The sequence below is a fragment of the Vitis riparia genome, chromosome 8, assembly GCF_004353265.1.
Source record: "Vitis riparia cultivar Riparia Gloire de Montpellier isolate 1030 chromosome 8, EGFV_Vit.rip_1.0, whole genome shotgun sequence".
Taxonomy (NCBI): domain Eukaryota; kingdom Viridiplantae; phylum Streptophyta; class Magnoliopsida; order Vitales; family Vitaceae; genus Vitis; species Vitis riparia.
This window is the reverse complement of record NC_048438.1, coordinates 15,040,645-15,062,494: the sequence shown is the minus strand read 5'-3', so window position 1 is coordinate 15,062,494 and position 21,850 is coordinate 15,040,645. Positions and strand designations below refer to the sequence as shown.

Below are 21,850 nucleotides of genomic sequence, written 5' to 3'. Positions count from 1 at the left end.
AAAAGAAAAACGAACTGTTTTCTATTAAAATATAATGAAAAGTGTTTTTAATGTATTTTTAGAAACGTTTGTCAAGCATGCACTTATTTCCTGACAACAGATCCAACAACACGCAGTCAAGGCTGTCTTTTACCCAGGAAGGCAATATCGGAAGCGTTAGGTTTTAGAGTGCGGCGCATCACAAGCCCGCTCCGTCCAGAAGATTGAAGGGCCAAGTGGGAACAAGATGGTCCAAGTGCACACGTCATAAAGGCACCAAGCCGAAAGAAAAAGACCAGAGAGTAGATATGGGTGCACGATGCACGGTGCACCCTGACTGCGGAGAAATGAGACTTCACCTTATTTGAAAGTGTCCGTGTCGTCTGTGGTCAGTGGTTTGGAGTAGATTTTCCCGACTCACTCTTACCCTCCTCCAAGGCCTTTTGCTTTTGCTCCAATCTGAAGCTGTTAAGGCCCCATGTGACCTATAAATTTCACATGTTCCTTTTCAGAAACCTGCTTTCTTATTCACCTTGATCTTCTTCACCCCAGCCTAAAACGACCTCACATACTTCCATTTCTCCACGCTTGAATCAAATCTCACCAAACTAGAAGGATCTGGGACTCCTTTTTGATCGTTTGTGTACCTTAAGGTGATGGCCACTTCTCTCACGATCTTACTTGCTATTGTTTTTCTCCTTTCAACCCCAGTTACATCCCAGGTGGATGAGATCTTCTATGGTGGATTCAGTGATGTGGGTGCCAACCTAACCAAAACCGGAGTTGCAGAGATTGACAAGGATGGTATTCTTCGATTGACAAACGAGACCAGTAGATTAATGGGTCATGCTTTTCACTCCTTTCCTCTTCAGTTCAAGAACTCCACCAATGGAACCGCTTTCTCTTTCTCTACCTCCTTCGCTTTCGCCATCGTTCCCGAGTATCCCAAGCTTGGCGGCCATGGCTTCGCTTTCGCAATCTCGCCATCTAAGGAGCTAAGAGGAGCTCTTCCCAGTCAATATCTGGGACTCCTTAATGCTAGTGATATTGGCAACTTTTCTAACCACCTCTTCGCCGTCGAATTCGACACAGTTAAGGACTTTGAGTTTGAAGACATCAACGACAACCACGTTGGCATCGACATCGACAGCTTGGAGTCCAACGCCTCTTCCCCCGCAGCCTATTACACGGATGATTCTACGCAACAAAGCATTAATCTCCAGAGTGGGAACACGATTCAGGCGTGGATTGATTATGATTCAGTAGGCAATGTTCTCAATGTGACGCTCTCGCCTTCTTCTTCCAAACCCAAATTGCCAATTTTGTCTTTCCCCTTGGATCTTTCGCCAATTCTCCAAGAATTCATGTATGTTGGCTTCTCTGCCTCTACTGGTTTACTTGCCAGCTCACATTACGTCTTCGGATGGAGCTTCAAGATGAACGGAGTCGCTCGAAGCCTCGATCTATCTTCCCTACCATCCCTTCCCGAACCTAAGGAGAGGCATACTGCTCTAACAATAGGCCTTTCGGTTTCATCAGTGGTACTAGTTATATCTGCAGTCTCTATTATCATTTACATGATTAGGAAAATCAGGAACGCGGATGTCATCGAGGCATGGGAGCTCGATATTGGCCCTCATAGATTCTCCTACCAGGAACTCAAGAAAGCCACCAAAGGATTCAGAGACAAGGAGCTACTTGGGCATGGCGGATTCGGCCGAGTTTACAGAGGAACGTTGCCTAATTCCCAGACCCAAATTGCTGTCAAGCGAATTTCACATGACTCCAAACAGGGCATGCGTGAATTCGTATCCGAAATCGCTAGCATAGGTCGACTTCGCCATCGCAATCTGGTTCAGCTTCTGGGTTGGTGCCGCAGGTACGGAAACCTCATGCTCGTGTACGATTTCATGGAAAATGGCAGCTTAGATAAATTCCTTTTTGATGAACCCAATTTGATTCTTAGTTGGGAACAGAGATTCAACATCATAAAGGGCGTTGCTTCCGGACTTCTATATTTACACGAAGGTTACGAACAAGTGGTTATTCATAGAGACATTAAGGCCAGTAACGTCTTACTAGACAACGAACTGAATGGTCGAGTCGGCGACTTCGGACTTGCAAGATTATACGAACATGGCTCCAACCCAGGCACCACTAGGGTGGTGGGCACACTGGGCTATCTCGCACCAGAGCTCTCAAGAACAGGGAAGGCCACAACCAACTCCGATGTGTTTGCGTTTGGTGCTCTACTGCTTGAGGTAACATGTGGACGCAGACCCATTGAGGCTAAAGCTCTGCCTGAAGAGCTGGTTTTGGTGGATTGGGTGTGGGACAAGTGGACAGAAGGGAGGATTCTTGAAGCTGTGGACTCCAGATTAACTGGCCAATACGACGAGGGCGAGGTGGTGATGGTCTTGAAATTGGGGTTGTTGTGTTCCAGCTATTCACCCACCGCACGTCCCAGCATGAGGCAGGTGGTGAGATATCTAGAGGGAGAGGTTGAGGTGCCGGCGGTCTTGAACCCCCCCTGTGCATATGATGGAGGGAAAGATGATAGCCCAGGATTCAACGATTTTGTACATTCCTATGTCTCATCTTCCTATGAGAAGGGGAGTAGTTGCTCCGTGGACAATGAAAATGTTAATGCTGGCTTTGCTTCTGTTAATGCTTCCCCCCTTTCCCTTCTCAATGGAAGGGGGACAACAGGAGGTAGCCTTGGCTCTTCTTTTTGAGCACAAGTTCTTCTTCCAGGAAACAGAGGATTCATCATGTTTTTGCTTTCCTTTTCCTTTTCTATTTCCCACTCCAGATCAGATCATGAGATGGCCATTACAAATGTTACACAGTTTTCTTTTCCTTTTGTGTGTAAATAAGTGAGCTAGGAAAATTAGTTGGACTTAAACTGAATTCTGAATTCTTCTGTCTTGTTTCATTTACATTCTGGAATGGGCACAGCTTCTTGTTCATGCAAAATCCCAAATGATATCAGTTTTGTAGTCTCTTCCATGATTTTAAATAGCTCAAGAAATGGTTTACTGTTCTATTGGGTGTTTTTTTTTTTTTTCCTTCTTTTCCTTTTTTTGGTCCTCTAACCATTTCTTTTTAAGGTCTTTTAGTGTTTTTGAGGGCAAAAATGAAAACCTTGTTCAGCTATTGATGATGAATTACAGAAACTTTTGATATGCTCCTACTTCAATTTCTGCAAACTGCTGTTACTACATCAAAATCGGAAGATTTGTTGAGCTGTGAGTCATTGTAGGTCTCGGTTTTCTCTTAAGAAAAAAAATTAATTTTTATTCACATGATCATCTACGTCAATAAGAAAGATCATATTAAGAATTATTTCAGAATTGATCCAAAACTTCGACTTGTTCAACCAAAATCATGCAGCTTTGTCGTTTTATTTACTCTAGTGTACAGATAGGTATTCCCAGGGTCCACTCTATATCACTAAATTCTAATGTGACTGGCTATGTTCTTGGTGAGTAGACACCACCAAGAAGAGTTGTCAGTGCTTTCACAAGGAATCAATTCAGGTTGTGATTGTCTCTGATCACAGAGATAAGCTTTTACCAATTTACCTAAATTTCCTCTTTTCCTTTAGTCAACCACAGTTTAAAAATTCAAACAACTAATAATTGGGTAAGAAAAAATCGTAGAGATTAGAGAAGTGTTTCTCAACTCTCAAGAAGGTCAAACAAAATGGAATAGCCAATGGAGGGAGTTCAATCATTTTGGAATTAGCAGCTTCTTTATCACGTTACTTATGAAGAGTTCAGAAGGGTAGAACTCCCTGCCACTGGCTTAGCACGCCATCTTTTAACTCTGATATTGTTTTCAAAATCACATTTTCGAAAACATGGTGCCAGCGCCACTGCAGATACGGCTAAAACTAAAAATAAAAATAAATTCATCCTTTCTAGCGCCCATGGACAAGTACGATTTCCAAGGTGGCACCCATCAAACTGTGGCCCCTCTGGTCCTCTCCCAGTTGATTGGACTACTTTAATGCAAGAGTTTCAAAGGTATACGAATAATGACTTCAAGGTGTATTCTCAAACCATTTCTTAAGTTGAGTGGAACTCCACAGCCCTCCCACCCTATGCAGTCAAGTTAGTGGAGGACTGGAGAATTAAAAGAATTCAACAGAAGTGTTGTTTGGGTGGGTGCGGAATCTAGACTTCCACACACACCAAGAAGACTTCATTTTTGTTCCTCTTGATCAGCAAATTGGAAAACTAAACTATTGTGCAAAATTCATCCCCTGTTAGTTGGTAGCCCCTTTTGGGCTACAAAGAAAACCACTTCAATTAAGCATAGAAATAGTGCCGTGATGGATGGGGTTCGTATTTCATAGTGTTCAAATTAATGTCCCATAACTTTTTATTATTAAAGGGCGATCATTTCAATCATTCAACCCACACTTGAACACTTGATTGGTGGGGTTGTCGAATGTACAAGAGCCTTGCAGACTTTGATCTGCAGTGTAATTAACAATGCTCTAGAAATAATATTGCCAATTATTCAACCCCCATAGAATTTCATTGTCCCTATCTTCTTGAGGGTTTTTACGAAGAGTTGGACTCTCGACCTTCTTCAGAGTTGAGACGCCATCCTACCAACCAATTGAGCTATGTGAAAGCATACATGTCAGATTTTGTGGGGCATAGCATATCTTGTTAAGTAGGATTTCTTCCACGAACTAGTCAACAGATAGAAAGCAGACATATGAAAGTTTTAGGCTAGGGACCTTGAATTTCTGGCAAAATGGAACATACCCATGGCTTTAGTCTATAATATTCCCTTCTTTAACTCCATGACTAGGAATGGCAACGGGGCGGGTTCGGGACGGGTCGCCCCTATCCCAACCCCGCCCCGTTTAGCAAAACCAATTCCCATCCCCGTCCCATTTAAAAAAATAAACGGGGCGGGGCGGGTATGAGAATTTCCCATACCCGCCCCGCCCCGCCCCGTTTAGCTTTTTTTTTTTTTTTTTTTTTTTATTATTACTTTAAAAAATTTTAATTACATTAAAATAAATATATTTTATAAATAATAAAATTATTATATTTTTTATAACTTATTTTATTAAAAAAAATTTATTATTATCTATATATTAAAAATATTAAAATTAAATTTTAAATTAAATTAATTTTAAAATTAAATTAAATTAAATTTTAAAATTAATTTTATATGTAAACGGGGCGGGGCGGGGCGGGGTGGAGCAATACCCGAACCCGCCCCGGGGTTTAAAAAAAAATCTCAAACCCGTCCCAAACCCGTTTAATAAATTTTAACCCCGTCCCATTAGGGGCGGGGCGGGGCGGGTACCCGAAATAACCCGCCCCGTTGCCATCCCTATCCATGACTGAATCGTCGGTACTTGATGAGATCATGGCACCAAAGTCCTGGTCTGCCCCACCCTATCTGGTTGTTTGTTTCATAAATAGGTTATCAAAGATGGCTTTTCTCAATCAATAACTTTCATTGTGGTAGTGGTGTTTGGTGTTTTTCTTCCATTCTAGAATGAAAAAGAAAAGCATCATGGGCTCCTTTTCCTTTTGAAAAATAGCATAGTTTGTTGTAGCTACTTTGAACCTGGATTTGGATCAACCATGAATAGGAGTTTAAAGTAGGCTAAAAATTTGCTCAAAAGCAAGCTGCCTTATATGATATTTTACTTTTGACTTGAATCAGTGATTTTAAGAATTTGATGAACTTTTGCCAAATTCCACCTAGACTCTTACCTAAAAATCTCGCACGTTTTATCAAACCGGTATCTTGTGATTGTGAAGTGATTAATTCATGTAACAAATGGAAGATGGCTTCGCTCATATGATGAAATTGATTTATTCCAAATGGCACAACAAGTTTGTTCTTACTTCTTACTAATTAAAATCCAAGCTTTAAAGCTCCAGCTAACCAAATGAAAATAGATACCACATACAGAAAGTCTGAAACACCAAATCTGCTGCATACAAGGGTAAGACATGCATTGTAAAGGCCAATACATTAGTCTCTAGAGAAGGACATTGACAACTATTAGCCGATTCTAGGGGCCCGGGAAACCTTTCCTTCAGAATCCACGTACAGTCGGACTCGCCTAGTGTTGAAATCCATGGTCACAAAGCAATTTGGCTGAACTACTTGGAACTGAACCCGAGGCATATCTTCTCTTATCTTCCTTTCTGCCTCTTCCACCGTCATGCCCACCACCTCAGGCCATGTTGTTTTTGGTGCTACCTCTACTCCAGATGGATGGCCCACTGACCCTGGATTATTTAGGGAACAAGTTAATTAACCATGTATCATGCTGGTAATCTAGGGGCTGTTTTCCAATGCCCCAGCCCCTTTTATGTTTTAAAGCTTACTGATCCACTGAAGCCACCATGAGTTGGATTGGCCAACCTCAAAGGAATGAGAAAATGGTCAAATGTGAAGGAACATATACAGTTGATACATGTACAACACAACCCAAAACGAAAAAGGCCTCTCTTATGGGCACGCAATGCATATTGTTAAAAGCATTTTATGCGTGCAAGCAAGCCTTGTTGATGGGGGTTGGCCAACTTTCAATGGTTTTTAAGAATAATATGAATTATAGCTGTGTCTTTGACTGGTGACTAATCTAATCTCCCCCAAAGCTTGATTAGGAAAAATAAAAAGGGAAAATTGAATCAGAAAAGAAAGTTTTAAATGTGTTTTCCATTTTTGTAATAGTATAAATAACCTTCATCAGTTTGGTGCAGAGAATTCACTGCGTGTGAACTTTTGGAGTTGGAAGTCCGTCTTCTTATTATGAAACTGTATCTTGATCTAGGGCTCATGGGCCAGCAATTTGTGGGCTCTTCTCTGGATAGGTAGGTTTTGTCCTTCAGCAGTGGTCCTTTGGGCTTTTTTGTTGTTTGAATTTCAAATGAAAGGGAAAGATGAGTCATTTTGGAGGAAAGGGAATTTTCATGACAATAAACATCACCCTGTGCGGAATATTTTTATGCGGTCACAGACTCACAGACTCACATTTTCATCACCCGGAGCTCTTTCGCTCCTTAAATCTCATATTATAATAATAAATAAAAAAACAGGAGAGAGGGAAAAGAAACTTACCTGGGAGGAGTATCGTTGATTGATGGGGTTGTTCTTGGGAGATGGTTGTTGACTGTTGGGGCTGCTCTTGCGGAAGCTCGGTTCGCTGGTTTTCGTCAGCCATGACAAGGATCAAACAGGACCAAGATACACCACTATAATCTGTATCATGTAGAGAGTCCTAATAATGCAGACTTTTCTTTGGTTTTATCGATTGGATCTCCACATGCCAACAAAAGCAGGGGCCGGCCCTGCACCGACGGCCACGTATGGACAAAGGTTCCTTGCGAATTACGGGTGTAGGGTTTTGGACAAGTTTCGTACAACAAAAATCTAATCTTCTTCCCGGGCCTCTACACATTGCCCTTCCCCATGTTGATGGGCTGTGATCTTTGGGCCAACTAATAGCCCACAAGGGTTATTCATGTGAGCTCCTGGATTAGGCAGGACAGAATCCATTGACTGGTGCTGCGGTGCATGACTACGCCTAGGAGTGCAATCATTTAACCTGTCATGCCATGCCTATTTAAATGTTAGCCTGTTCAAAATTATTCCTATGCTACTTGCATTGTGGCTGGTAGTGGAGTTAGAAAATTTCGGAGTGGCCAAAAACAAGGAAAAACACATTTAAGCTGGACCGAATATTAAACCTATGTTTGATTAGTAGAAAATTTGAGAAAAATTGAGGGGGAAAATTTTTTTAAATAAAATTTTAATTTAATTTAAAATTAATAAATTATTTTTATTTATTTCTCTAACCCTATTTTATTTATTTTTCTTTTTTATATAAAAATTAATCAATTTAAAAATATATAAAATTTTAATTAATTTTAATTATATTTAATTTTCTTTAATATTTGTTTATAATAAATCAACTATCAAAAAATTATTTCCTTTTATTTTATTTTATTTAATACTTTCTTAGAATAAACAAGGTAATAAATTCAAATTCTCTTTCCAAAGAGAATTCCTATTCGATCACTAAACTGGTTTTGCTTTTGAATAATGGGATTGAACTTGGTCTGAATTTATCTCCGCCTAATCTGAGACATTTTTCCTTCCATGCGATCATATTACATTATTAGGTGTGTGGCTGAGACATTTTTTTTCCTACAAACTTTACTTGAAAGACTTGAATTTTCTCAACTTCTGTTCAAACCAAAGTTTGAAACCGTAGAAAATGTTGGATGTTATTGCATTTATGTGACTCAATGACAAATTTTCTTATTTGATCCTTGCAAGTAGGAGACGACTTGACGATTTGATTTAAAGTAATGTAAATACCAAGCATCTAATGACTGAAGACACATGATTTCCAAGATTCCTTGATGTGGAAGAAGGGGGTCCAATGGCGGTGGAAGGTTTGTCAGATAATTTACGTAACTATTTGCTTCTAGAAATTTGATATGACATGACGATGATGCCTCTTATGGATAAGTTTTGACCCCTCACAAATTTCTGACCCTCTGAAATCTGAATGATTGAATCCATAAGATAAAGGTAATGCTTGTTAAATCTATTTAATAGTTTAATAATTTAATTTAAATTATTAATAGATTAAAATTATTTTTATATTTATTTTTTCACACAACCATTTTAATAGTATTTACAAAAAGTCTATAAGATTGACTAATCATTTCCCTTTTTTCTCTCCCGCCTGCTGATTGGCAGGCCATGATGTTGATCACTCAATGCATCCTAGTAATCCTATTCCCTTATTAAAATCAAAACTCTAAAAAGTATTTATTCAATTTTAAAAAAATATTTAAATTGTCTAAAGTCTCAAAACAAATGCTTTGACAGAAGGGAAAGAGGTGTGGATGGAGTATCGATCAACTGCCCGAAATTGAAGGCATGTGAGAAGAGCCTGTATTTGTGTTGACAGTTACAGACAGTATCCTAGACATGACGGCAAAAAAATAATTCAATATTTTTTTTTTTTTTTTGGTGTCCCAATATTTAAAAAGTTGGCTTATAAATTCCAATTTGGTGGGCAAGGATGCTCCAAAGTCCGGCCTGCAGTCAATCCATCTTATTGATTAGTCCTGAAGGGACTCCTGGTTGACAATAACAAGCATCCAGAAAATTCCAAGTGGACCGATGACGTGTCAGAACTCCAGTTGGGTGTTAGGCTACAAATGGGACTAATCAGTAGAAGATCGAATGAGTCCTATGCACCCTTAAATCGTTCTTCTGAGACGTTGCTGTTATTTGGTGGCCATGACGTATGACTTATGAGCCCTTTCCAAGACCGTGTTGTGCATTGCGGTGAAAACCAGGGACTCAGCAGAAATGGAGCGGATGAAAATATTTTTTCCATTTTTTTTTTCTCTGTCTCTCCATACTATCCTTAAATTACTTATGAATTTTATTTTATTAAAAAAATTTATTTTATATCTTTACTATAAATAAACAAAATAAAATAAAACAAAAAAAATATTTAAAATATCATCATTTTGTAGTTATATTTTTATATTATTTTTTAAATATTTTTTATTTTCTTTTAATAGACATGAAAGTAATAGTATTCACTGTTGCATATTTTTATATATGAATTTTAATTAACTGTGTAAGTTATGTTTAGCCTTTTGGAAGGAAAATAAAATTTTTTAAACTTTTATTCAAGTGCTAAAATAATTAAATTTTAAAAGAAAAATATATATTTTCATATTTGATTGACTTATAAAAAATATTAAATATATATATATATATAATTAAAATTAGTTAAAAATTTATATATTTTAAAATTATTTAATAAAATGAGTTTGAAATAATAAATAAAAATAATTTATACATTTATAAATTATTTTTTATTTTTTTATTATTATTATTTTTTATTTTTTTCTTTCTTCAGCATTTTCTCCCAAATTTCCCGCGACCACATATAGCCTAAATATTCTTAATAGTAGATGGTGATGCAGCATTAATTTTCCAGCAAGCTTCCTTTTAGAAACTCCCACCCTACCGCGTTTGTTCACAATGCAATGGCTCTGTCATTCGCACAAACAAACGGAAATGTCAAATGTTGTCAGCGAGATGGTCAAGCAAGCATTCTAATTGCAAAAAGGAAATAAAGAGGAAAGAGGAGGGAGAGGAGAGAATATTTTTAGTGGGCGACTCCTCTCATACGCTGGTTTTTAAACTACTTTTATCTTTTACATAATAATGAGCCAGCACAAGGGATATGAAAATTATTATGGGATATCTTCTTATGATCCTCACGCAATGTTAGTACCTAAACTCCCGCGTAAGCCTGTATAAAATAAGGTACGAGTGAAGTGTTTGTCTTGAATGATAACCAAAACATTCCTCTATCCAGAATAGGAACGAGAGATGGAATAATGACTTTACTCGGGCGCCCAAGAAGGTGTGTTAAACAGATAGATGACTGATGAGGGCCAGTTCTTCATGTTATGTTCGATCCACAAACACAGATTTTGATTCCTTCCGATGGTATGTTTGAACAGTATGAGCAGACTATAGTATAAATGCCACTTCATATATTGACAAATTGTCTTTAGGATCTTATCCCGAAGATTCCGTGGAGGATTTTCTATTGAGTGGCTGTGGCTTTTACAAGTTTTTGCCTCCCCTTATATTAACTCCCACAATTAGTATTGATGACAAATGGTTGAATATAAATCGGGCCATAGGAACAATCGAATGTAGAACTTGTCTTCCTCTATTTAAAGTCTTTAAGAAAAACATTCACTTGGTGGATATAAATTAGAAATTATGGGAACCGATTGGAGGAGGAGGAGGAAGAAGACTCTAACCATGTATCTGAGACTAGTGACTTTGCTCTCCCTCCTGGCAAGCTTAGCCTCAGGGGAAGATGTGAGTTTCACCTACAATGGGTTCCAAACGGCGGCCAACCTGAGCCTTGATGGCTTAGCCCAGTTCACACCCAATGGTCTGCTGATCCTCACCAACCGCACCAAACAGGAAACTGGTCACGCCTTCTACTCACATCCCATTAGATTCAAGAATTCCTCCAACGCCCCTGCTTTTTCCTTCTCTACTACATTTGTGTTCGCCATCCATCCTCAATATCCGACTCTTAGCGGTCACGGGATTGCTTTCGTCATTGCACCCACAAGAGGCCTCCCGGGAGCTCTTCCCAGCCAACATCTAGGCCTCTTTTCCGATGCCAACAATGGCAATTCCACCAATCACATCGTGGCTGTAGAGCTTGATACCATCCAGAACGAGGAGTTGGGTGATATCAATGACAACCATGTTGGAATTGATATCAACGGGTTGAAGTCTGACAAAGCTGCTCCAGCAGGTTATTTTGCTAGCAAGAATGGAGATTTTAAAAACTTGAGCCTTATTAGTGGCCGACCCATGCAAGTGTGGGTGGACTATAACGCCTTGGAGAAGCAAATTGATGTGAGATTGGCTCCAGTCAGTGTTGATAAACCTGATATTCCGCTGCTGTCCTTGCCCCGCGATCTTTCTCTAATCCTTAACAATACCATGTATGTTGGCTTCTCATCTTCTACCGGTTCAGTCCTAACATCTCATTATCTTCTGGGATGGAGCTTTAAGATGAATGGTCAGGCTCAACCGCTTGCTATTTCTCAGCTTCCTAAGCTTCCCTGCATAGGAGGACAGAAGAAATCCGCATTCCTGACAAGTGGGTTGCCAGTGATTTGTGTAGTTTCTGTTTTAGCAGTGATGTCAGGGGCAGTTTATCTTATAAGAAGGAAGAAGAAGTTCGCGGAAGAGCTTGAAGATTGGGAACTTGATTATGGGCCTCACAGATTCAAATACAAGGATCTGTATTTTGCAACCAAAGGGTTCAAGGACAAAGAGCTATTGGGGAGCGGGGGATTTGGCAGGGTCTATAGAGGTGTATTGCCCACATCAAAACTTGAGATTGCAGTGAAGAAGATCTCTCATGAATCAAGACAAGGAATGAAAGAGTTTGTTGCAGAAATTGTTAGCATTGGCCGTCTCCGTCACAGGAACATAGTGTCGCTCTTGGGCTACTGCCGCCGCAAAGGGGAGCTTCTTTTGGTCTATGACTACATGCCCAATGGAAGTCTGGACAAGTACCTCTATGACCAACCCAAGGTCTCCCTCAATTGGAGCCAAAGATTCAGAGTTCTCAAAGGTGTAGCATCTGGGTTGTCCTATCTACACGGAGAATGGGAGCAAGTCGTGGTTCACAGAGATGTCAAGGCCAGCAATGTCTTGTTAGATGGTGAACTGAATGGAAGATTAGGAGATTTTGGCCTTGCTAGATTGTACGATCATGGAACGGATCCTCAAACAACCCATGTTGTGGGAACTCTTGGGTATCTCGCCCCAGAGCACACAAGAACCGGCAAGGCCACAACAAAGACTGATGTCTATGCTTTTGGCGCCTTTCTGCTTGAGGTTGCTTGCGGAAGAAGGCCGATAGCTCCAATGGAGGATCTCATCTTGGTTGATTGGGTGTTTTTTTTCTGGAACAGAGGTGAAATCCTTCAGGCAAGTGATCCAAAGTTGGGTGTTGATTATAATGCAGAGGAAATGGAGTTGGTGTTGAAGCTTGGCTTGATGTGCTCTCATTCAGAACCAAATGGTAGGCCAAGCATGCCACAAGTTGTGCAGTACTTGGAGAGGACAGTTCCTTTGCCAGATTTTACATCCCTGGGTCTTTCTGCCAATGGCCAATCATTTGCCCATCGTGAAGGTTTTGAAGATTTTGCTTTGTCATATCCATTCTCTTTGGATAAGACATTCTCCCATGCATCCTCTGTTCCAGAGTCTCTCCTCTCTGGAGGACGTTGATTCCAAATGAGCCAATCATGCTCCTTACGTGTGATTATTATTGTATAGTTGGTGAACCTCTGTAATTTACACACCGACTTAGCTATTGCTATTGTAGAATAATGTAAATTTCACTTTCCTGGCTTCAAGACTTTTCTCATAATTTGCTTCCCAAAGATCCACTCCCGGAAAATTTGGATGCCCATCTTCAAGCACAAGAGCATGAGGGAGGACTCGATGAAGGTGATCTGTTAGCTCTGTGCCAAAACCATTCTAAACCCTCCTTAACAATCACAGAATCATTCTACTTCGTTGGTCAATGATTGAATGGAAAGATCAATACAATTTTTTTTTCTTAATCATGTGCCTTGGTCATCACCATCCATTTCACTCCAGTACTTTTTATTTAAATTAGTGAAAATGTAGAATTTTTTCTGTCAAATCTATGCATCTTTTACTACGGAATTTTTAAAGGACAATTCAACCATTAATACCAAAGACGTATTCTAGTACATTAAATTTTAATATCCAACTTAAGTCATTCATCAATAAAAAATTGAATAAATAAAAAGTTTTAATAATATTTTTTATTTAAAATATGAATAAACTTGAATTTGGCTTAATTCAAAATAGAATTGAATGCGATTAAGAGGAGTATTTAGTAAAACTTAATATTTATTATTTAATAATTTAAATTAATTTTAAGTTAAATTATATTTAAGTTATTGATTTAAAATTTATTACTTAATTTTTATTTTAAGTATTAAGATTGTTTGATAAAATTAATTTAAAATTTAACCTAAATCATTAAATTGAAATATTTATCTTTATAAAAATAATGAAAGTTGTAAAATAATAAAAGAGATCATAGAGATAATTAAGACAAATGAAAGTAAAAAGGTCAAATAAAAATATGAACTTAAAAATAAGTTAATTATTTTTACTTATTATTTAAAATTGTTTTTTTACTTTTAAATTATACCATTAAATTATTTTATCAAACATACTTAATTTTTTTAATAACTTAAATTAAATTATTTTCACTTTTAAGTTAACTTTATATTTTTTTTATTAGTATAGAAATATTGTTAAGTTTTTATTTTTTATTTTTATTTTTATTGATGTTTGACCTTAGGTATTAAATATGTTCATTTTTTTCATTTAACAAACACCCATAGAGTTAACTACTGTTTTTAATTTGGAAAAAAAATAATAGTTTAACATATTCTCAACTATCTCAAAATATCATAATTTGTTATCATGGTATAATGATTAATTATATAATTAGATTTTAAATTATGCTTGATTTTTAAGAAAATGATAAAAAAATTAAGTTAAAACTTATTTTATATAATGTCTAATATATATGGATTTATGATTGAAATATATGTTTTTTGATCCAGATTAATTTATTAACTTTTGAATTTTTAATTTGGGAATGGGTATCTGACCTTTTAATTTTTGGGGTTCTAATTAGACAAATTTATTTGGAATAGATAATAATTAGTTTATTTTTAGTTTGTTGCACGATAAGATGTTGAAATTTGAAATTTTGTAGTAAATTCGTTTATAATTCAAATTTTATGATTTTACTATTAATATTTTCATTTTTGAATAAAAAAAACTTATAGAAATTAATTTTATTCAAAACTATATGAATTATGAGGCAAAAAATAAGTGTTGTATGTTGTAGAATTTCTACCTTGATTTTAAAATTTTGTAAATGTATTTTATATTAAATTCTTATTTAAATTAAGTGATTTTTTATGTTGTTGGTTTGTTATTTAAAAAAAAATATCCATGAAATTTTTTTTAAATCTTAACCTTTTAAGAAACAAGAGAATATTTTGATAAAAACAAAACTTATTTTACTTTTACTCTGCATTTTCCTTCCCATTGAAAACATATACATCACATCAAAATTCTGATAGGATTTTTTAGCAGAGTTTTGGGTCTTGTGAACCGCTTAACCATTGAACCGATCACTCAAAAGACTTGAACCCTGCACTTTAGGCTCATTAAATGAGCCGACGCATCATTCCACTATATCTAACTTATTGTTTCATATGGTAAACAAAAATATATATTTTTTTGTTAGAAAATTATCAAATTAGTTAAAATTAAATTTTTTATTTTTAATATATCTACATTTAAATATTATGTGTATTTTATTTAATAAAATTAAAAATATTAATAAATATATACTTAGACATAAAATAAAAAATAAATATCATTGAATTTTAATTTATTTATATATTTTTTTAAAATTTTATAATTATTTTTAATTTTAATAATATATAAATTATATATCTATAACATCACCGATTCAATCACTAATCCGATTGATAAACCGTAAGTTGATAACTTTTTTTATTTAATGACCAATTCGATTTTGAAAACATCATTTTTTACTTTTATAAGAAAGTTAATAATTTTAATCCATTAATATATTAATATTAATATATTAAATGTAATAAATTACATCATTAAATTATATCAAATTATTAAGCTGATTTCACCTCAAAATCTTTTTTTTTTTATTATTATTAATTTTCTATACTTCTGCAACAACCACTCTTAAGTTTTATTTTTCTTACAATTTTATTGAATGAAAAGGTCGGAAAACTTAATTTTTAAAATCTAACTTTTTTTTTTTTCTCATTTGATAAAAATATTCTTTGAAAATTCATTGGTATATTTATGTACAAAGGGAGTTATTAATTTATTATCAAGTAGCTTTTATTTGGTTATTTTGGTGAGGTCGGACCCGACGCAAGAGAGAAAATGCCAGTGAGAGTGGTGGAGAACTCTGCACCTTCCCAGGTTTCAGGTACCCGCTCTATTCGGATCCTTTTTCTCTTGTTTGCTTTTTCACAAATTATATCATCTGTATTCTCAATTGTTGCCTTGCGGCATCTCCCTGATTTTGGGTCTTTGATGGCGAACCCTAGTTTTTAGAGTATGTTTTCGTGCTGAATTAGAACCAAGGTTATTGCTATGGTTAGGGTTAAAAGTTTTTGTGTGCGAAATCAGAAACTGGGTTTAGGGGCATCAGAACGCGGTTCTCAGAAATCAGCATTGATGTGATCATTTTCTGGGAAAAAAAGGGCTGGGCATTCTACTGGTAGGGGTCTAGACTAAGAATAAGAGACCAAGGACAGAAGCTATGGAAATTTTACACTTCACACGCTCACCAAACTAACAAATGGCAATTTTGCTTCCATGATGCGTGTAGGGTTGAATATGCTAATCACAAGGTTTCATGCTTAGTAAATTCAAACTGTTTTTTTTTTTTTTTTTTCCTTTTCCATATTTCTTTGGGTTCTTGTGGTGCCTTATGTTGATTTTTATTGAATTCAGATCAAATTTCTAGATCATAGAGAGCTTTATCTACATTTATGTTTTTGAAGATAGGCTAGTTTGGCTTCTAGTTCATGTGATTCGAACATATGAGTATCTTCTCTCTTAAATGTGAAGGTGCAAATCCTGGACACACTTCACCCCCGGCTTGTACTCTTTTGAGTGTTGGACAGGTGAATTTCACTTTTTCCCTTTAAATGTGGAATCTGTAATTTTCTTCAGGCCCTTGATAATTTTTAACATTTTGTCTTGCATTTAGTGTTAAGCTTTTAACAATTGTTCACTACTTAGTCTCATCTACATTGATCTACATTGATCTACATGTTTGATTTGCTTAGTTAAAATTAGCTGTTATCATTCATTTTAATGATTTACTAGCAACTAGCAAGTTACATGTTCTATACAATTGGATACATCTAATTAGTTGTGAATAGTTGTACAGCATAATAGAAATATACGATGGCTGTTTGCCCAAAATGAAAAAGCAAACACATTAAAGGTTTCAATCTGTTTGTCATTGCATCCAATAATGCAAAAAAAAATAATGCAAACATTGGATATGAGATTATTCAGGATTAGCTATTGATGGGTGCTATATATCTCATGACATGCATATTGCATAGTTATAAGAAAATGGTAGGAGTTCTATTAGATGAATTTTGTAGAAATTGATTTTCATGCACATGAATTAAGCCTTCTATGCTTGTATTTTAGTCATGTTTTTTTTTTTTATGATTCATGAATTTCTTGCACAACTCATATGAATTAAGCTTTCTACTTTTTCATGTCAACCGTATTGGTTTCATGATTCATGAATTTATGCAAAAGATATATGAGTCTATCTTTGAAATCTTAAAGACAGTGAAATTGTTTTCTCCATAAACAAACAAGAAAGATATATTAACGACACCTATCAAAAAGGGTGCACCAAATCACATGGGTTATATACAAGGGCACCAAAAGGCAAGAACAAAACAAAGATGTAATACACAAAAAACAATAACCCCTCCCCCTTACACAATGGCCATCCAATTGACTGAGTCTATCATAGACATTGGCCTTTCATTAATCCCATCCTCATCCACTCCAAAAAATAGACATAAAAATGAGCGTTTTAACGTTTGATCCATTTGTTCCACGTCCTCAAAAGACTTATTATTTCTCTCCTTCCAAATAATTCATAAAATGCATAAAGGAGCAACCCTTCATGCTTTCTTTCTTCTCTTCCCCAAAAAGGATCCTTGCAAACTTGAGAGGGCCCCTTTAATTGAAGCTTGCATCACCCATTCTACCCCAAACAAAGAGAAGACTAACTGCAATGAGATTCTTGTTTTGGTACAATGAAGCAAAAGACGGTCTACCTATTCTTCCTCATCTTTACACAAGGAACATTTGTTCACCATGTTCCAACCCCACTTTTTTAGCTAATCTTTGATGAGGGTGATGCAGTACATAAAATAAAATGCAAGGAGAGTATAATTGAAAGGACCTTAGGAATCACTCCTAGAAACCTTAAGCTTCACACCCAAGTACTCTTTGCATCACACAAAGGAAAAAAATGGCTGCTGAAAATTCATCCATTCATTGATTCCTTTCCAAAGACTAATCAACTACTATATAAGACTTTTCTAGGGACTTATAACTCCTTGGAACTGGACATGGTAATAATGCAACTTGAAAATGACGAACTTGGACTGACTACTGACCACATTAAAGACTAGTGGAAAATGACAATAATAATGACTGAAAATGGTAAGTTATAACCATGGATTAGACCCATAACTTAATTTCTGAAAGTGCTTTCTAGGCTGAACCCATATTGGCTTATATAAGATCTCAACTAAGCCCATTACCATCCAGAGAGTGCCAAATTAAAGCTTGGACCTTGGAGCTCACTCCTTTGCTCCTCTGATAAACTTTTAAAGGTGGCTGCCACTTGTCTTCATCAGAGGGTCCTACTGCAAGTTGCTTCATCAGAGTGGGGTCATCTCTTCTCAACATGAAAACAAAGTATAGAGATTTTACTGAAAGCACACTACTCTTTGTTTCCAACTAGAGCACCCTATTCCCATCATTCCTACTTGACGCTTTTGTTTGTGACCTTAAGAGAAATTTGTCCATTCTTTCAAGTTTCCAGTCATGTAGCTGTCTTACAGAATATCTTTTCAGAGGAACTGCCACTCAATGGTCACTCTCAGCTTTTAGCTAAAGCCAAACTAATGTAGGTCAGCCCTAAGATTGTCTACAATCAAATAGGTACACTAAGACATCAATCTTTTAGGGTTTAAGGAGATCGATGGGGAATAAAAATTATGACAGTAGGAAAAAGTAAAATAAAATATATGGAAAGAAGGATATGGAAGAAGAAATAGAAGCCTTAGAATGTCACTAAAGTCTTTTATAGATGTCTCACTTAGAAGAAAATATAGAGTCTCACCATTGAGATTTGCAAGATATAGAAAGAAAAAGTTAATATTAGGGTTCAGTGCACTTTACTCTTTCAACCTTTGACATGTTTTACACTTTACCTTCTAACATTCAAAACCCAACAGTTTGCTGCTAATTATAAACCTTTCATAAAATTATAAAAGGAGTTGTTCTTTTTTTCACTCTAGTTTTTCAATTTAGGAAGAACCAACTTTAAATTGATTACTTTGAAGCGGAATTCCTCAAATGCTTTTGAAATATGATAGTCACTAGTTTTGATTTTTTCTTTTTGATTTTAGAAAGATGTTTGCATGGCTATTCAAAATTTCTACATGCAACTATGAAGTGTGATAACTTTGAATTTGAAAAACATATGTTTTTCTTTGCATTTCAACCTTATTTTTCCCTTAACAAACTGCTCATTGACTTTTTAACAAGTTTGGCCACTAAATTATCGTTCTCTAATAAGTTTGGGGGATAAAGTGTTGAGTTTTGAATGTGAGGGGGTAAAGCATATTTAACCCTTAACATTATTAGTTGTCAGTCCTAAATCTCATTTTACATTAATTTGTCTTATTTATAGGCTCTAGAAAACCCTAAATTTTGAATGAAACTATTAAAAAATAAACTTAATTTGTACAAACTTCTTATTATAAAGTTTCTAATGATTCAAAATAGAAACATTTTAAAAAAAGAGATTAATTTAGAAAATAGAAAGTTTAGAAACTTTTTTCAAGGAGAATTCCAAAACTTCCAAATTTTAAATAAAACTCAAATTTCAACTACTAAATAACAATGACATCTAAAATATTGCAAAATTACCTAAATATCCTAATATCCTTGATAGATAATGTAGGTTTTTTTATTTTTATTTATTTATTATTTATTTTTTCTTGAATAGATTTTGGAGATCCATTTTCATCTCAAAGTTATGGTAATTTTTTTTTCTTAATAAATTTTATTTTAGACCAGTGCATCATACTAGTACTGCTAATAAAGGGAGAATAGGATCCAGTGTTATTCAAATGTTTGGAGACAACATAGCTGCCAACTTGTATATATTTTTTTTTCTTTCAATAGGTAAGACAGGATTGTAAAATTACTTTTAATTTGCCTTAGTAAAATTAATGAGATGAGATTTATCGGGAATAAGCGTTTCTGTAATGCTCATGTACCCACAATTCAAATGTTTAGATTCATCTGAATCAAAGTTTCTGCATGCACATGCATGAGTTTGTCATTCATTTAAAGGCGGCATACTTTTTGTTGAATAAGATGAAAAATGTCAGTTTAGCCTTGCTGCATAATTTTGTTACAGGCCTTTTCTGGTACTCAGAATGTCTCTAGTCTACAAAAGGACGAAGCATGGAGAGTTAACGTCCGTATCCAAGGTTGTGACCTTGATCATGGTTATCTATGTGGCACTATGGAAGCCCTTAATGTTCCAATGGCAGACACACCAGTAAGTCAGCTTCTTTTTTTCATATAAGCCATTAGGTTCCATGTAATTTTTTCCCCTGTTCATGCTGTTCTTTGATATATATAGCAACACCACTGGACATAAATCCATTGATATCATTAATCAAAATGACATAAAGGGAAAAGCGGATATCAACCTACTGTAGAGAAACCCTGACAACATTTCAAGAGGGCCCCATTTGAGGAAGTAGATTTAGTTAACTAAGATTTTAAATGGGCAAAACTAGTCACCAGATATATAACTTTAATATTCCATATCTAGAGCTTATTCAAAAAGATTTGGGGCTTTTGTAAATTATGGCTTTAGTTGCACTCGCAGAAATAAGGCATACCAATGACAGCTTTCAGAGTCTTTGTAGCCTTCATCGAGCATTTACTGTGTTTTTATTTATTTATTTATTATTATTATTATTATTATTATTATTTGCATCTCAGGTTGTAACTTTTTGGGAAGGAGAGATTGTTGATGCCAAGAATTACACTTTCTTCACAGGCAAATGGGAAGCATCGTATGTTGATGTTCTTTTTTCTTTTCTTTTCTTTTCTTGGCATGGATCCTGTTTAGTTTAGCAATAGTGGTAAACAAGCTGATTTGGATTACTTCTAGCTATATAAATTTGGAAACAAAAACCCCTTTCCCTACAGTTAATCATTTTGGAAATTGTTAACAGGCCAGAGGATGACATAAGGCACTGGACTAAGTTTCCATCTTTTTCACCCCTTGTGGTAAGGGTCTGTACTCTTCTCTTTCACATGTGGAATTTATGCTCTCTTAATAACTCTTTATATTTTTAGGGCCAAGTGGAGGCTGATGGAGGCAAATCTTTGGACCTGAGTAACTATCAGTATATATTTATGGTAATCTGGTCTCAATTATTTTGCCTGTCAAAAAAACCAAATGATCTCAATTACATTTTCATTAATTGGTGAAAGAACTGTCTTTGTCAAGTGATAACTTTATATTTATATATCTATATTTTTTTGATGTATTATTTCAGAGATGGAAAGAGCAATACTTTGTTAATGTTGGAACAGATTGTGGGTTAACTATTGCTGGCTTTTACTATGTTTGCTTCTCTTGTAATGATGGCTCCATTAATGGTTTTTATTATGATCCTAATAGTAGGTATGGTTTCCTCCCTCACCCCTTTCTTCTTCTTTTATTTGGCCAAAGCATTCTACCTAGTTTAACAATCCCCTTTTTTGATCAATGGTGCATGTAATTGAAACATCCTGCAGCCCATTTCAGAAGCTTGAGCTGAAATCCACCAATGAAGGTAGATCAGGTTTCAGTTTTTCATCTTACGAGTTGCAATGAAGTGCAGGCGGTTATTTCCAAGATTAGCATTTGCATCTGGTTTGTGCATTGTTGCCGGCAAATGAGCTGACAAGATGTGCATCTACTTTTGTTTGTGAAAATTATGCAGTCTCGTGTCAGGACAAATTGACAATGGAGAGTGAGAATTTAGCATGTGAATGATTAACCAAAATTCTAAGATGATGAGCCTTGTTCTGGCGAGATTCTATTTGCTAATCAGTAATTTTTACCTTAATCTCATTATGGTAATACTGTCACTTAAAAAAGAATTCATACATTTGTTCCTTGCAAGAAGTGTATTGAGAAACAAAGCAATTTCTTTGCCATTTATGTTCTTGATTTTTTTGCTACATACATGTTATTTTTTCATATGAATGTTGTTGGAGCAACAATTTTCCAACATGCTTCTCCCCAAAAGCTCCCGCCCTGCAACTTTGT

General features: G+C 35.7%; 4 protein-coding genes across 5 annotated transcripts; 3 read left to right on the top strand and 1 right to left on the bottom strand.

The window, feature by feature from the left end:
• Positions 1-231: 231 nt before the first annotated feature.
• Positions 232-3,023, top strand: LOC117919741 (L-type lectin-domain containing receptor kinase S.4-like). 2 transcript variants are annotated; one of them, XM_034836984.1, is made up of 2 exons: positions 232-1,858; positions 1,946-3,023. In XM_034836984.1, the coding sequence occupies exons 1-2, from the start codon at positions 636-638 to the stop codon at positions 2,712-2,714; spliced, it is 1,992 nt and encodes a 663-aa protein (XP_034692875.1). In that variant the 5' UTR covers positions 232-635; the 3' UTR covers positions 2,715-3,023. The 2 variants fall into 2 exon arrangements, with proteins under 2 accessions (XP_034692875.1, XP_034692874.1); XM_034836983.1 differs by having other exon boundaries at positions 233-3,023.
• Positions 3,024-5,804: 2,781 nt separating this feature from the next.
• LOC117921017 (subtilisin inhibitor CLSI-I-like) lies at positions 5,805-7,335 on the bottom strand. Its single transcript, XM_034838757.1, has 2 exons — positions 7,090-7,335; positions 5,805-6,254 (listed from the first exon to the last, which is right to left on the bottom strand). Exons 1-2 carry the CDS (start codon positions 7,190-7,192, stop codon positions 6,025-6,027), a joined length of 333 nt encoding a protein of 110 aa, XP_034694648.1. The 5' UTR covers positions 7,193-7,335; the 3' UTR covers positions 5,805-6,024.
• A 3,395-nt stretch (positions 7,336-10,730) lies between these two features.
• On the top strand, positions 10,731-12,977 carry LOC117920018 (L-type lectin-domain containing receptor kinase IV.1). Its single transcript, XM_034837361.1, has one exon. The coding sequence runs from the start codon at positions 10,804-10,806 to the stop codon at positions 12,847-12,849; it is 2,046 nt and encodes a 681-aa protein (XP_034693252.1). The 5' UTR covers positions 10,731-10,803; the 3' UTR covers positions 12,850-12,977.
• A 2,601-nt stretch (positions 12,978-15,578) lies between these two features.
• LOC117919694 (glucose-induced degradation protein 4 homolog) lies at positions 15,579-21,738 on the top strand. The gene is made up of 8 exons (XM_034836924.1): positions 15,579-15,658; positions 16,306-16,361; positions 19,934-20,077; positions 20,530-20,603; positions 20,766-20,820; positions 20,890-20,952; positions 21,093-21,220; positions 21,334-21,738. The coding sequence occupies exons 1-8, from the start codon at positions 15,613-15,615 to the stop codon at positions 21,410-21,412; spliced, it is 645 nt and encodes a 214-aa protein (XP_034692815.1). The 5' UTR covers positions 15,579-15,612; the 3' UTR covers positions 21,413-21,738.
• Positions 21,739-21,850: the final 112 nt, after the last annotated feature.